Genomic DNA, 15000 nt, shown 5'->3' on the forward strand with positions numbered 1-15000 from the left:
GCAATGAGGAAACATGACTTTCTAGCAGCAGCATAGGCACAAACAAAAAAACGTGTGTGTGCCTCTCACCTCTTCTCTCATCTTTTTCACAGATTCACCTTTCTTGCCGATGATGCTTCCGACTTCCTAAAAGAGAAAAACAGTTTTTTTTTTTTTTTTTTAATCATTCAAATCAAAGTGTATTTGTCACATGTGCCGAATACAACAGGTGTAGTAGAACGTACAGTGAAATGCTCACTTTACAAGCCCTTAACCAAAAATGCAGTCAAGTATAAAAAATACAATTTAAAAAAAAAGGTATTTGGTTAACAATAGATCAGTAAAGTAGTGAGGCTATATACAGGGGGTATCGGTAGAGTCAATGTGGAGGTTATATACAGGAGGTACCGGTACAGAGTCAATGTGGAGGCTATATACAGGGTATTACGGTACAGAGTCAATGTGGAGGCTATATACAGGGGGTACCGGTACAGTGTCAATGTGGAGGTTATATACAGGGGGTACTGGTACAGAGTCAATGTGGAGGCTATATACAGGGTATTACGGTACAGAGTCAATGTGGAGGCTATATACAGGGGGTACCGGTACAGAGTCAATGTGGAGTCTATATACAGGGTATTACGGTACAGAGTCAATGTGGAGGCTATATACAGGGTATTACGGTACAGAGTCAATGTGGAGACTATATACAGGGGGTACTGGTACAGAGTCAATGTGGAGGCTATATACAGGGTATTACGGTACAGAGTCAATGTGGAGACTATATACAGGGGTACCGGTACAGAGTCAATGTGGAGTCTATATACAGGGTATTACGGTACAGAGTCAATGTGGAGGCTATATACAGGGTATTACGGTACAGAGTCAATGTGGAGGCTATATACAGGGTATTACGGTACAGAGTCAATGTGGAGGCTATATACAGGGTATTACGGTACAGAGTCAATGTGGAGGCTATATACAGGGGTACCGGTACAGAGTCAATGTGGAGGCTATATACAGGGGTACCGGTACAGAGACAATGTGGAGGTTATATACAGGGGGTACCGGTACAGAGTCAATGTGGAGGCTATATACAGGGTGTTACGGTACAGAGTCAATGTGGAGGCTATATACAGGGGGTACTGGTACAGAGTCAATGTGGAGGCTATATACAGGGGGTACTGGTACAGAGTCAATGTGGAGGCTATATACAGGGGGTACTGGTACAGAGTCAATGTGGAGGCTATATACAGGGGGTACTGGTACAGAGTCAATGTGGAGGCTATATACAGGGGGTACCGGTACAGAGTCAATGTGGAGGCTATATACAGGTGGTACCGCTACAGAGTCAATGTGCAGGGGCACCAGTTAGTCAGGCTAATTGAGGTAGTATGTACATGTAGGTATAGTTAAAGTGACTATGATAAACAGAGTTGCAGCACAAAAGAGGAGTTTGGTCATTTGAAAAGATCACATGGACCATTAATAGGGGTGGTTTGGCAAACCATGTTTAAATGGGTAACCTGGTCTGAGAGCTGAAGACTTGTGTTTGCTCCCCGAGCTTTAAATGTCTAAGAGGCTTTAGCTCAGTGGGCCAAAACATTCTAGTTACACCCTGCTGTCACCTGCTCTGGGAGGTCACACACAGTGCCCGTGCATCAGCAATTGAAAGGTCATGGTGACAGTGCTTAGCCTTCATCTCTGTGGGCGGTCACTCAAGGTCACACCTTCTGTGGGCGGTCACTCAAGGTCACACCTTCTGTGGGCGGTCACTCACCTTGCCGTGCATCAGCAATCGAATGGTAAGGGTGACATTGAGTCCTCCTTCAATCACACCGGAGTCCATAATTAGTACTGGATGGGAGAAGCTGTAGTTTAAGGGTCAAAACTGGGGGTCTTTGGTCACAAAGATGGGATCTGGAGTTCGGACAAGAGAACAGTAAGACATTTTTAGAATAGTGCATAGGATGAAGAGTATAGGGCTGAGGGACAAGCAGGAGAACAATTGAGTATAGAATGTGAGATCAGTGAACAGTATAGAATAGCTGGGTTTTTGGTTTTTACCCATCAGCCTTTTGCACACTAACACCAAATAGCTAGCTAGCTTGCTATTGATCTCAAAAAAACTTGATAGCATATTACGGTTGAGCAAGAGGGTCTCTTAAAACTATGGGTAGGAAACACAAAGTAGGCACTGGGCATGTAAGAGTTGGGGCACGAGTTACGAGAATACATCTATAAATCACACGCCATTTATTTTTCCACTTGGGTCATGGGAGGACGTTACATTTTTAAATTGGGTCTAGAGCTGAAATAATTTAAGGACCCTGTTTTACAAGTAAGCTGCTGAAAAAAACATCCAAATAATGCCAGATTTATTTCAGCAACAGCAGCTTTTAGTTCTAAAACGGATTGCCATTATTATAAGAGGGGAAATAAATTAATTTGCAAAAACAAGAATGTAGTCAAGTATCTGAACTCCATGGTAGTATCGTGTGGAGTTGAGATATGATTGGCAAACAAGAATGGGGCCTTCTAGTGTGAGGCTGCTGCACGCATGATTATTATTAGTACTATAGCATGAGTCATGCACAGTAACTTGCCTTTAGGCTAAAAGTAACACTAACTTCGTTAGAGTGGTAATCATAGCAATGATTCATGTTCACGTGCATCTTTAAATTCGCTAGTAACTCAGCACATTGCTGGCGAGAGATACATTTCGCTAGCTAGCATGTTAGGCTAACAAGCTGGTTAATAGTCCCCCCCCCCAAGAGTGAATCCCGAGCGAAACAAACTTGCTGTTCAAGTTCGTAAATTAATAGACAATGTGTTCGATTACTTGGCTGCAATGAATTCAATTTCACTCATAAATAGCTGCGTGCAGTTGAGCCTCACCGGCCGGCGCCCTCCGTGCTAGCTTCATGACCTAGCATAGCACACTAATTGGGTGGCTAAGCATCCGTGTGTGGAGCATGTGGAGCTATATCGTTTGAATGACTGTCCCATTTGACATTCACGCTAGCAATTGTTTTTTTTTTTTTTTTTTAACAATATACATCGGTTTCATATTGGCTACACACATCCTAACACTGATCATTTACAAATAAACACGCGTAAATAGCAACCAAATGACTGATAAATCAGCTCGTGCTGGCTTTATTATGAGCTGCGTGCAAGTACTGCGGCCTGGCAAATCCACGTGAAGCCTGGCTGTGCGTGCTACCAGCTAGCCAGATGCGGTGTGCCTTTACATTTTATTGCACACGTATATATAGAGAGAGAGAGATATTAAATGTTCTTACCTGATCCGTGTTTTGAGATGTGTTGTCGGGGGGAGGGTGGGGTAGAAGGGGAGAGGTTCGGGAGGGTAGAAACCCAGGGGAGAGTTTTAAAAGGATTCGGGGAAGAGGGAAGAGTGATAGCGTGAGATCGGGCGCTCCACTGCTTTACACAAAGACAACAGAAGTAGAAGGTCTGAACTTCCCCCTTTCACCAAACCCTCCCACAGCCACGATAAACCCGCCTATCTGGTTACAAAGAAACTGCGCACAAAGTTACAGTAGGTAATGTTAAATGTGACGTTCCAAAGCTATGCAATTAGCTGTTACAATGTAACAAACTAACTCGATCATCTACATTGGAATTGTTACAGTATCACTTCAAGGTAAAAAATAAATAAATTAAAAATGTTTTCACGTGGATACAATATTTGTCTCTGTCAGAGTTGAAATATAAAGTCAAACCGATACATTTTGTGATGTGAATACAGTACTTAAAAAAAAAAAACCAATCAATCCAGTATTAAAATAAATATTTATTTGGTTGTTTTTTTTACTGGGGAAATTCCACACATCTCGCTCACTCGCTCAGCTATAGCCTATATATTATTTATAGTTGGAAATATAATCAACCATTCGAAATATTACTTATCATCAGTGTAAAGGCATAACATTATACATTATAGTGCATATCCTCATGACTGTGCACACATTCATAGGCCTATATCCCTAAAATGTTAAGACTATGGGAAGGCATAATTGTGTTCATTATACATACTTTTGTTACAGTGTTATACAATTAATATTCAAATCATTTTCCAATCAATTTTTCCCATTCTTAATAATAGTCCTCCCCCATCCTAACACGTTCCTTTAACCTCATTGTAATTTAGGTAGAAGAAGAGGCCATTTTTCCCCCATTTAATTCAAGGATGTGCTGTGTTGAAGACACTGTGTTGGATGTTGTTAGTGACATCACTCCTCGTCGCTGCTGCTGCTGCTGCTACTGCTTGAAGAGTGCTGGGGGAAAAAAAATGAACATTTAGGTCATTTAGCAGACTCTCTTACCCACCAGTGACTTACTATTCAGTTCATTCAACTAGGTAAGACAACCACATAACAGTTGTAAGTTCATCGATAAAGAAGCTATCAGTGAAACCCGTGCTAGTACATGACAAGTTGTCTCGATGACTGAATAAAGAAAGGAGGCGTCACTCACACAACCCCACCAACGAAACAAGAACAAAATAGGTGGACAGAACCTCGGAAACCCAGAAATAAAATATTGCATCAGATGCTCAATTAAGTCCTGGGGGTAGACATTTTTAAAAGATACAGGCAGGGTGACAGCTCTACCCCCTCTCAGGCAGGGTGACAGCTCTACCCCCCTCTCAGGCAGGGTGACAGCTCTACCCCCCTCTCAGGCAAGCCTCACTCTCTCACAACAAAACAATAACATTTATGACAGCAGGATGAGAAACGATATTACTCACACAAATAAACAAAAAGTTTGGTACACACACACACATGAATAGTTCTCAGGGCAAGAGCCTCGATTTCCAGTCTTCCTAGTCGTGTGATGAACAAAACTTGTGAGTATGTTAACGCAAAGCAAACAGGTCAGTAAAAATACCTCAGAGGGGACCAGACTTAACTCAGAGTACACACAGTGGCTTGATCCCAAATGACACCCTATAGCACTACTTGTGACCTGGGCACTATAGGGAATAGGGTGCCAATTGGGAAGCACAGAATGAGTCATGGTACCATCAGTGGGAGGTACAGTCACCTGTCAACTGCACTCAAAATCCACAGACCCTCCCTGTTATTGATTGACACACAGACACACACAAACAAACAAACAGAGAGACACCCACCTTCCTGTGGCCTCCATGATGCTTCAGGTGTTTGTCGGCTTTGTGCGCCTTCTTCCCCTTCGCCTTCTTCATTTTTTTGTGTGCCTTGTGTCCAGTGACTCCCATCCCGAATCCCGCCACACCCCCAGCCATGCCGGGATGCATGCCCCCGGGGTAGGCTCCACCTGGATGGACCCCACCAGGGTAGGGCCCTGGGTAACCAGGTGCACCTGGTCCAGCTGGATAAGGCTGTTGTCCTCCTGGGTATTGTCCGTAAGGCATGGATCCTGGAGGCATGGCTGGATTCATACCGGGGGCCATACCAGGGGCCATACCGGGGGCCATACCAGGGGGATAAGCAGGGTTTGTGCCAGGTGCGTACATGGGGTTCTGGCCTTGAGGGTGTGCTGGGTTTGGACCAGAAGGGAATCCAGGGTTGTAGGCTGGGGGGAAGGCCGGGTTCTGGCCAGGGGGACCTGAACAGGATTTCATAAACGTTGTAATATATCCGACTGATATAACTTTGGCGATAACATGAAGATAGTTATGGCATAATATAGTATTAATATATTCTACCTACCTTGGTTAGGCCACATGTTGTGTCCTGAATATGAATATGAAAAAGTGATGATCTCCTGGAAGAAACAAAAGTACTTTAAACAAACGAATAGCAGAAAGGTAAATTATATGCAACTTATTCATAGTCCAGTTATTATATAGCCTATTCTAATGATAGCAACATCGAGTGGATGTATCACAACCACATTCCCACGATACACATAACATGAACAGGTTAGTCCACTATAGAGCTTGGCCAATTATAACAAAATATCGACAAGTTACTATACAATAATATGATTCTATAAGAAATACTGTCGATTATCCTATGTAGATAACACATTTAATGCTTATCAACGATCTGCAGTTTGACTTTCATACCTGCGGTAGCTTCTTGATGTCGATCTGAGAAAGTTTCTCGCGAATTCGTTGCTGTTTCTCTTCCGGATAGGGGTGTGACTAGTAAGGAAATACAATCCTCGAAAATTGGCAAGCAAGCCCCGCCCGTCAATAAAATGTTACGTGTACTCTCTCACCAGTCTCTTCGATAATATTTATTGCGATGATGCGCTTGTATCGTTGGTAATGGATAGGTAAACACACCTAGGGAATTCAACTCAACAATACTGAATTGTAGGCTATTGCACAATTGGACATTAGAGTCAAGTGGATTTCAATAGGGTACTGTATGTGCGTAAACGTGTCGTAAAAGATGTGCTTATCATCAGACAACCCCATAACATGTAGGTGTGCAGTATGCGAACACAACTCTATGGGTAGGCCTAATGGACAGAATGCGTAAAAGTGTCGTAAAAGATGTGCTTGTTGTCAGACAAACCCCATAACATAATGAACATACGTGCTAAAGTAATATGCGAGAAGATAACATATGACGCGTAGACAAAGTTCAGATTCTGCAGTCTTGAAGAAATGTAGAAGATGCCATAGCGCCAAAAAAATTATCAGTGTTTCAATCGAATTTGCTTTCTCAATGTCTAGGCTATTGCAGTGATTTGGTCCCTTTATCGTACTGTATATATTTTTAAGGGAAAGATCTAGTCAGTTGTACAACTGAATGCCTTCAACTGAAATGTGTCTTCCGCATTTAACCCCCAACCCCTCTGAATCAGAGGGGTTGGGTTTGGGTTAACTGCCTTGCTCAGGGGCAGAACGACATATTCTTACATTGTCAGCTCGGGAATTGGAGCTAGCAACCTTTCGGTTACTGGCCCAACGCTCTAACCACTAGCTAGTTTACCTGCCGCCCCTCCTCACCAAGGTAAAATGTGTTTTATATAGGATATTCGGATTTCTCTTATCTATAGCTATTGAACATGACTATGACATGGTATATTCTGAATCAGGGTGGATTTAGAATAATCCACACCTTTTTTTAATACTTTTTAAAATAATACGATTTCTGTTTTTTAAATCTTCAAAAGCTCCTAGACAAAGTGTGCCATAACTACGAAAATTATACACTACATGGCCAAAAGTATGTGGACACCCTTTCACATGAGTTAGATTCAGCTATTTCAGCCACACCCATTGCTGACCGGTGTATAAAATCGAGAGAACAGCCATGCAATCTCCATAGACAAACATTGACAGTAGAACGGCCCGTAATGAAGAGCTCAGTGACTTTTAACTTGGCACTGTCATAGGATGCCACCTTTCCAACAAGTCAATTCGTCAAATTTATGCTTTTCTAGAGCTGCCCCATTCAACTGTAAGTGCTGTTATTGTGAAGTAGAAATGTCTAGGAGCAACAACGGCTCAGCCGCGAAGTGGTAGGCCACACAAGCTCACAGAATGGGACCGCCGAGTGATGAAGCGCATAGCGAGTAAAATTTGTCTGTCCTCAGTTGCAACACTCACTATAGAGCTCCAAACTGCCTCTGGAAGCAACATCAGCACAAGAACTGTTCATCAGGAGCTTCAAGATGTCACAAGCCTAAGATCACCATGCGTAATGCCAAGCGTCGGCTGGAGTGGTGTAAAGCTCACCGCCATTGCACCCTGGAGCAGTGGAAACTTGTCCTCTGGAGTGATAAATCACGCTTCACCATCTGGCAGTCCGACACACAAATCTGAGTTTGACGGATGCCAGGAGAACGCTACCAGCCCGAATGCATAGTGCCAACTGTAAAGTTTGGTGGAAAAGGAATAATGGCCTGCAGCTGTTTTGTCATGGTTCGGGCTAAACCCCTTAGTTTCTGTGAAGGGAAATCTTAATGCTACAGTATACAATGACATTCTAGACTATTCTGTGCTTCCAACTTTGTGGCCACAGTTTGGGGAAGGCCCTTTCCTGTTTCCACATGACAATGCCCTTGTGCACAAAGTGAGGTCAATACAGAAATGTTTTTTCAAGATCGGTGTGAACTTGACTGTTCTGCACAGAGCCCTGACCTCAACCCCATTGAACACCCTTGGGATGAATTGGAACGCAGACTGCGAGCCAGGCCTAATCACCCAACATCAGTGCCCAACATATCCAGGTGTTAGAATGGCCAAGTCAAAGTCCAGACCTGAATCCAATCGAGAATCTGTGGAAAGAATTGAAAACTGCTGTTCACAAATGCTCTCCATCCAACCTCACTGAGCTCGAGCTGTTTTGCAAGGAGGAATGGGAAAAAAAATTCAGTCTCTCGATGTGCAAAACTGATAGAGACATACACCAAGCGACTTACAGCTGTAATCGCAGCAAAAGGTGGCGCTCCAAAGTATTAACTTAAGGGGGCTGAATAATTTTGCACGCCCAATTTTTCAGTTTTTGATTTGTTAAAAAAGTTTGAAATATCCAATAAATGTCGTTCCACTTCATGATTGTGTCCCACTTGTTGTTGATTCTTCACAAAAAAATACAGTTTTATATCTTTATGTTTGAAGCCTGAAATGTGGCAAAAGGTCGCAAAGTTCAAGGGGGCCGAATACTTTCGCAAGACACTGTATATATATCAAATACATGTAACAGAAATACTGTCATTTTACAACAACTAAAAACCTACACATAAATACTTTAGTAGCCTTAACCCAACACATATGGCAACCTCGTTAAGAGGTATGGAACTCTTGGCATAACAGGTGTTGGGTTGACAGTCGCTGGAGCTGGGTTTGAGTTCTGATCGGGGCTACACCTCCCAATTCGCTACACCGGTGTCAGAAGTGGGATGATGCCTGTGAGGCCATCGGAGAGGCATGATATGCGTGAGGGACTTGGTATAGAGAAGCATTGGGGGGGGGGAATGCTCTCCCAAAGGAAGTTGGTAGTGTAGCGACCTTAAACCAACACTATTATCGACCTTATCAAGAGGTTAAGATATCTTGGCTTAATGGTTTGACAGTGACTGGGCCTGGGTTTGATTCCAGTCGGAGCTGCCCTTGGAATTCGCTACAATACTATCCCAAGGAATAGTCCGTGTGGACATTTTTACAGTTGGGTTGATGTGTCAAAGGTTATTCATTGCCATAAATATAAACAACAATTGTACACCCAGAACATTCCCTGGCTGACTTTATGTATTGCTGGTGGTATTATGGTATCCAAAGTTCAGCTGGCTGCCCAACCCAGAAGGTGAAAGAGCGATATGCTATCTCAGAGGTGCACAAACAAATTTTCTGAAGCAGTCTTCAAGAACAGACCATGAAAATGTTTCAGGGATTTGATGACCTGATGTTTGAGTTGTGATTCTAGCCATAACAAGGTAAGGATCCAAATGTATTATATGAAATCATATGGATTGGATTGTGTAATCCTTTTTAATTGAGGAAATCTGTTACCAAGTATTCCCAAACATAAATAGACTATGTAGTCATATCTCAAAGTAATCCAGGTTTGAAATTATGATGTTTTTGCTATATACTGTATCTGTTTGGGCTTCTTGCAGTCAATTTGCAGTGTACAAATTATTTGTAAATTGTGATTTCAAATCTCATCACTGACAACTTTAGCATTTGAGCTAAATATTAACTTTTTAGCTACATTGCAACTGCTTGACATGTTAGCTAACCTTTCCCATAACCTTAACCCCTTTAACTAACCCTTCCCCTAACCTAACTCCTAACCTTAACCCTTTTAGCTAACCCTTCCCCTAACCTAACTCCTAACCTTATCCCTTTTAACTAACCCTAACCTAACTCCTAACCTTAACCGTTTTAACCTAACTCCTAACCTTAACCCCTTTAACTAACCCTTCCCCTAACCCTAACCTAACTCCTAACCTTAACCCCTTTAACTAACCCTTCCCCTAACCTAACTCCTAACCTTATCCCCTTTAACTAACCCTTCCCCTAACCTAACTCCTAACCTTATCCCTTTTAACTAACCCTAACCTAACTCCTAACCTTAACCGTTTTAACCTAACTCCTAACCTTAACCGTTTTAACCTAACTCCTAACCTTAACCATTTAACCTAACTCCTAACCTTAACCATTTAACCTAACTCCTAACCTTAACCATTTAACCTAACTCCTAACCTTAACCATTTAACCTAACTCCTAACCTTAACCATTTAACCTAACTCCTAACCTTAACCATTTAACCTAACTCCTAACCTTAACCCTAACCCCTAGCGTCGCTAATGTTAGCGAGCTAGCTAACATTAGCCTCCTAGCTAGAATTCATAACATATCGTTTTTGCAAATTCGTAACATATTGTTAATTTAGGGAATTCGTAACATATTGTACGTGTGCAAATTCAGAACATATTGTAAGTTTAGCAAGTTTAGCAAATTCGTGACATATAACAAGAATTGTAATTCGTAGCATATCATACGAAATTGGTGATGGAAATCCACAAAATGATTACATACCACATGAAACGTAACATATTGTAAAAACTATTGGTCGCTAAATCCGGAGAAATTACAGACCATGTAAAAAAAAGTTGGTTACTAAATCCGTCTAGAAGGACCACGTAAAAACGGTCGGCTGTGAATGCCCTCACCCGTCTGAGCTGTCGGCTGGGTAGCCTAGTAGTTAGAGCGTTGGACTAGTAACCGAAAGGTTGCAAGTTCAAACCCCCGAGCTGACAAGGTACAAAATATGTCGTTCTGCCACTGAACAGGCAGTTAACCCACTGTTCCTAGGCCGTCATTGAAAATAAGAATTTGTTCTTAACTGACTTGCCTAGTAAAATAAAGGTTAAAAAAAAAAATGCCCTCACCCGTCTGAGTGGTCGGCTGTGAATGCCCTCACCCGTCTGAGTGGTCGGCTGTGAATGCCCTCACCCCTCTGAGTGGTCGGCTATGAATGCCCTCATCCGTCTGAGTGGTCGGCTGTGAATGCCCTCACCCGTCTGAGCGGTCGGCTATGAATGCCCTCACCCGTCTGAGCGGTCAGCTATGAATGCCCTCACCCGTCTGAGCGGTCGGCTATGAATGCCCTCACCCGTCTGAGTGGTCGGCTGTGAATGCCCTCACCCGTCTGAGTGGTCGGCTGTGAATGCCCTCACCTGTCTGAGAGGTCGGCTGTGAATGCCCTCACCTGTCTGAGCGGTCGGCTATGAATGCCCTCACCCGTCTGAGTGGTCGGCTGTGAATGCCCTCACCCCTCTGAGTGGTCGGCTATGAATGCCCTCATCCGTCTGAGTGGTCGGCTGTGAATGCCCTCACCTGTCTGAGCGGTCGGCTATGAATGCCCTCACCCGTCTGAGCGGTCGGCTATGAATGCCCTCACCCATCTGAGTGGTCGGCTATGAATGCCCTCACCCGTCTGAGTGGTCGGCTGTGAATGCCCTCACCCGTCTGAGTGGTCGGCTGTGAATGCCCTCACCCGTCTGAGCGGTCGGCTATGAATGCCCTCACCCGTCTGAGCGGTCGGCTATGAATGCCCTCACCCGTCTGAGCGGTCGGCTATGAATGCCCTCACCCGTCTGAGTGGTCGGCTGTGAATGCCCTCACCTGTCTGAGTGGTCGGCTGTGAATGCCCTCACCTGTCTGAGTGGTCGGCTGTGAATGCCCTCACCCGTCTGAGCGGTCGGCTATGAATGCCCTCACCCGTCTGAGTGGTCGGCTGTGAATGCCCTCACCTGTCTGAGTGGTCGGCTGTGAATGCCCTCACCCGTCTGAGTGGTCGGCTGTGAATGCTCTCACCCGTCTGAGTGGTCGGCTGTGAATGCTCTCACCCGTCTGAGTGGTCGGCTATGAATGCTCTCACCCGTCTGAGTGGTCGGCTGTGAATGCTCTCACCCGTCTGAGTGGTCAGCTATGAATGCTCTCACCCGTCTGAGTGGTCGGCTGTGAATGCTCTCACCCGTCTGAGTGGTCGGCTATGAATGCCCTCACCCGCTATATACTTCTAACTGATTGGTCTGGTTCTGTCCTCTATAGTGCTGTCCTGTTAGAACATGATGTTGAGGTCCATCACTGTACTCTTGATAGTCATCACCACACGCAGACACAGACACACAGACACACAGACACACAGACACATACACAGACACAGACACGCAGACACAGACACGCAGACACAGACACACAGTCACACAGACACAGACACACACACACACATACACACACACACACATACACACACACACAGACACAGACACGCAGACACAGACACGCAGAGACACAGACACGCAGACACATACACACACACAGACACATACACACAGACACGCAGACACAGACACATACACAGACACACAGACACATACACAGACACACAGACGCTAACACAGACACACAGACAGCTGTTTCCATTTGAAGATGTTGATATGATTCTGGTCAATCAGATGACATGGAATGTTACTGTTGTGGCTCTATAAGACAAAGATATGACACATGTAAACAGTATTAGATGAGGGTTGTAACTCTGCAATGTACATGTACATGAGTAAATGCATATGGCATTACACTTATAACATGTCTATAAAGGTCTAGAAACACGGCATCAATATAAAAAATAAACTTAAACATTCACCTCTTAGAGAGAGAGAGAGAGAGAGAGGGAGAGAGAGAGACAGAGAGAGAGAGAGAGAGAGAGAGGGAGAGGGAGAGAGAGAGAGACAGAGAGAGGGAGACAGAGAGAGAGAGAGACAGAGAGAGAGAGACAGAGAGAGAGAGACAGAGAGAGAGAGAGAGAGAGAGAGAGAGAGAGAGAGAGAGAGAGAGAGAGAGAGAAACTAATTACTTGGATTGACAAAGGGTCAAGATTTATCATGTCTGCCCTGGGTCCACTGGGTCGTATGTTACTCTGCACATGAGCTCCAAGGACTGTCTTGAGATGACTCCTAAAGCTTGCGGATGGCAGCGCAATAAAACTCCTTTTATAAAAGGCCACTATGGAAAACGTTGTGGTAGTGTGTTCATGTAAAATACTATATTTACCAATACAACAATTAATCCACTTCTGCAAAAGTACTGGTGCAACCAATGCAATAATAACACTTTATAATATATCAGAATACTACATATGACACGATTAAATCAAATGTTATTGGTCATGTCCATATATCCACAGCAGATGTTATTGGGGGTGTATCCGCATGTTGGCCAGGTCGCAGTTGTAAATGAGAACTTGTTCTCAACTAGCCTACCTGGTTAAATAAAGGTGAAATAAAAAAATAAATTTAAAAAAATGTTGTGTAACTAGCTCCAACAGTGCAGTAGTATCTAACGATTCACAACAATACACACAAATCTAAAAGTAAAAGAATGGAATTAGGTTGAGCAATGTCGAAGTGACATTGACTAAAATACAGTAGAATAGAATAAAATAAAATAAAAAATAAAATAAAACGTCCTCTGAAACATTCGTCTTTTCCCTTCAGATGACGATAACACTCTGACCTGAATGGGTGAGTGTACAGATTCGCACTTCATTTTGGAAAACTGTTCGGGAACAATAATAGTCTCATGTTTTCACAACAAAGCATTTAATTAAACCGTTGACAGACCCTTTCTCTGCGCGCTCGAGAAAGGCAAGGAGAGAGGGAGAGAGAGAGAGAGGAGGAGTTGGAAACGTACCCGGTGGTGAGATATTCTGTAGCTATTACAGGTAACGTGTCAGCCTATTAGATATGATAATATAACAAATTCCCTATTACTAGACTATTGAAAATGAAATAGGTCTACAAATTCAATATAATTGTAGGCTAACTCTGTAAGCAACCAACATCATCGCCTCGGGCCTATACGTTCTCTTCCAGACTCATGGATGTAAGGTTTGGATGGTAGCATATATTAACCAGTCCATCTACGATGATTATTTTATATCATTTTTTTTTTTTTTCAGGCTTGGGCTCATATAGGCCTGTGCATATGAATAAACTGTAATATGGGTGTTTTTAATTAATCATCACCTTAGAAAGCATCACTTTCTTCAAATTGATCGATCACAAGTTAACGTGAGTTTTAAAAGCATTGATACTGTTTTGATGATAAGTGTTTTGATGTGATTTTCCATCTCATTTGCATTGATGTCAGAGTTGTTAGATGGACAATAGATCCCTGACTACCAGGCCGTTAGCGACCTGATGATCACGAGCGAGTTGGGTACTACTAACACATGTCCAGAGTGAATAAAAGGAGATGACCGTGGAATTTGACTGCTGTCATGACTCATCACTACCGGTATGACGGTTATAAGGTCATCTTGTTGTTGGGGACCCCTGGTGGAAGGTAACAGAGGAAGGCTGAATGTTGTTGAGGACCCCTGGTAGAAGATAACTAAGCCTGTGCTATGTAGTTGTCTCACCTAGCTATCTGAAGATGAATGCACTGACTGGTAAATTGCTCTGCTAAAGGACAAAAATGTAAATGTTGTACTTATGTCAAAGTGTCAGTTTGTTTCACTGTACTGTGTCTTATGTTTATTGATAAGACACTTGCAACAGTCTGTATGTCAGGGAAAGGAGGACACCTAGTCAGAATGCCTTCAACTGAATTGTGTCTTCTGCATTTAACCCAACCCCTCTGAATCAGAGAAGCGCGGGTGGCTGCCTTAATCCACATCCACATGTTTGGTGCCTGGGGAATAATAATAAATCAATCAATCAATCGTATTTATAAAGCTCTTCTTACATCAGCTGACGTAACAAAGTGCTGTACAGATTCCCAGCCTAAAACCCCAAACAGCAAGCAATGCAGGTGTAGAAGCACAGTGGCTGGTGGGTTAAGAGCCTTGCTCAGGGGCAGAATGACAGATTCTTACCTTGCCAGCTCGTGGATTCGATCCAGCAACCTTTTGGTTACTGGCCCAATGTTCTAACCATTGACCTTGGATCAGAGGAGCTTTGTATGGCTTATGTAATTGTGCCTCATTGTGCTTCAACTTGTGTTTCATGACCGTCTGGATTTTTGCCTAACGTTACTGTAAC

The 15000-nt window shown here is 43.4% G+C and overlaps 2 protein-coding genes and 1 pseudogene across 12 annotated transcripts in view; 1 reads left to right on the forward strand and 2 right to left on the reverse strand.

Annotated features, from left to right (window-relative positions):
- The window catches only part of LOC112235848 (poly(rC)-binding protein 2), a 13535-nt gene extending 10079 nt beyond the window's left edge, over nucleotides 1-3456 (reverse strand). For 8 of the 11 annotated variants that reach the window (XM_024404389.2, XM_024404388.2, XM_024404385.2 and 5 more), the window contains exons 1-3: nucleotides 3285-3451; nucleotides 1760-1899; nucleotides 70-126 (exon numbers count right to left, since the gene is read on the reverse strand). In XM_024404389.2, the coding sequence (XP_024260157.1) occupies nucleotides 70-126; nucleotides 1760-1828 (126 nt within the window). In that variant the 5' untranslated portion in view covers nucleotides 1829-1899; nucleotides 3285-3451. Of the gene's footprint in view, nucleotides 1-69; nucleotides 127-1759; nucleotides 1900-3284 lie in introns of all 11 variants that reach the window. The other 3 variants (XM_042330025.1, XM_024404390.2, XM_024404391.2) reach the window with 2 other exon arrangements.
- Nucleotides 3457-3778: 322 nt separating this feature from the next.
- prr13 (proline rich 13) lies at nucleotides 3779-6198 on the reverse strand. The gene is made up of 4 exons (XM_024404392.2): nucleotides 6056-6198; nucleotides 5697-5751; nucleotides 5138-5592; nucleotides 3779-4280 (listed from the first exon to the last, which is right to left on the reverse strand). The coding sequence occupies exons 2-4, from the start codon at nucleotides 5710-5712 to the stop codon at nucleotides 4236-4238; spliced, it is 516 nt and encodes a 171-aa protein (XP_024260160.1). The 5' UTR covers nucleotides 5713-5751; nucleotides 6056-6198; the 3' UTR covers nucleotides 3779-4235.
- A 3080-nt stretch (nucleotides 6199-9278) lies between these two features.
- Nucleotides 9279-15000, forward strand: part of LOC112235850 — a 21709-nt pseudogene continuing 15987 nt past the window's right edge.

The sequence above is a fragment of the Oncorhynchus tshawytscha genome, linkage group LG02, assembly GCF_018296145.1.
Source record: "Oncorhynchus tshawytscha isolate Ot180627B linkage group LG02, Otsh_v2.0, whole genome shotgun sequence".
Taxonomy (NCBI): domain Eukaryota; kingdom Metazoa; phylum Chordata; class Actinopteri; order Salmoniformes; family Salmonidae; genus Oncorhynchus; species Oncorhynchus tshawytscha.

Excerpts from the sequence above, each read along its gene's own strand:
- prr13 (XM_024404392.2), bottom strand. Across the intron at positions 4,281-5,137 it reads ATCATGGAGGCCACAGGAAG|CACTCTTCAAGCAGTAGCAG; the intron begins GTGGGTGTCTCT and ends TTTTTCCCCCAG.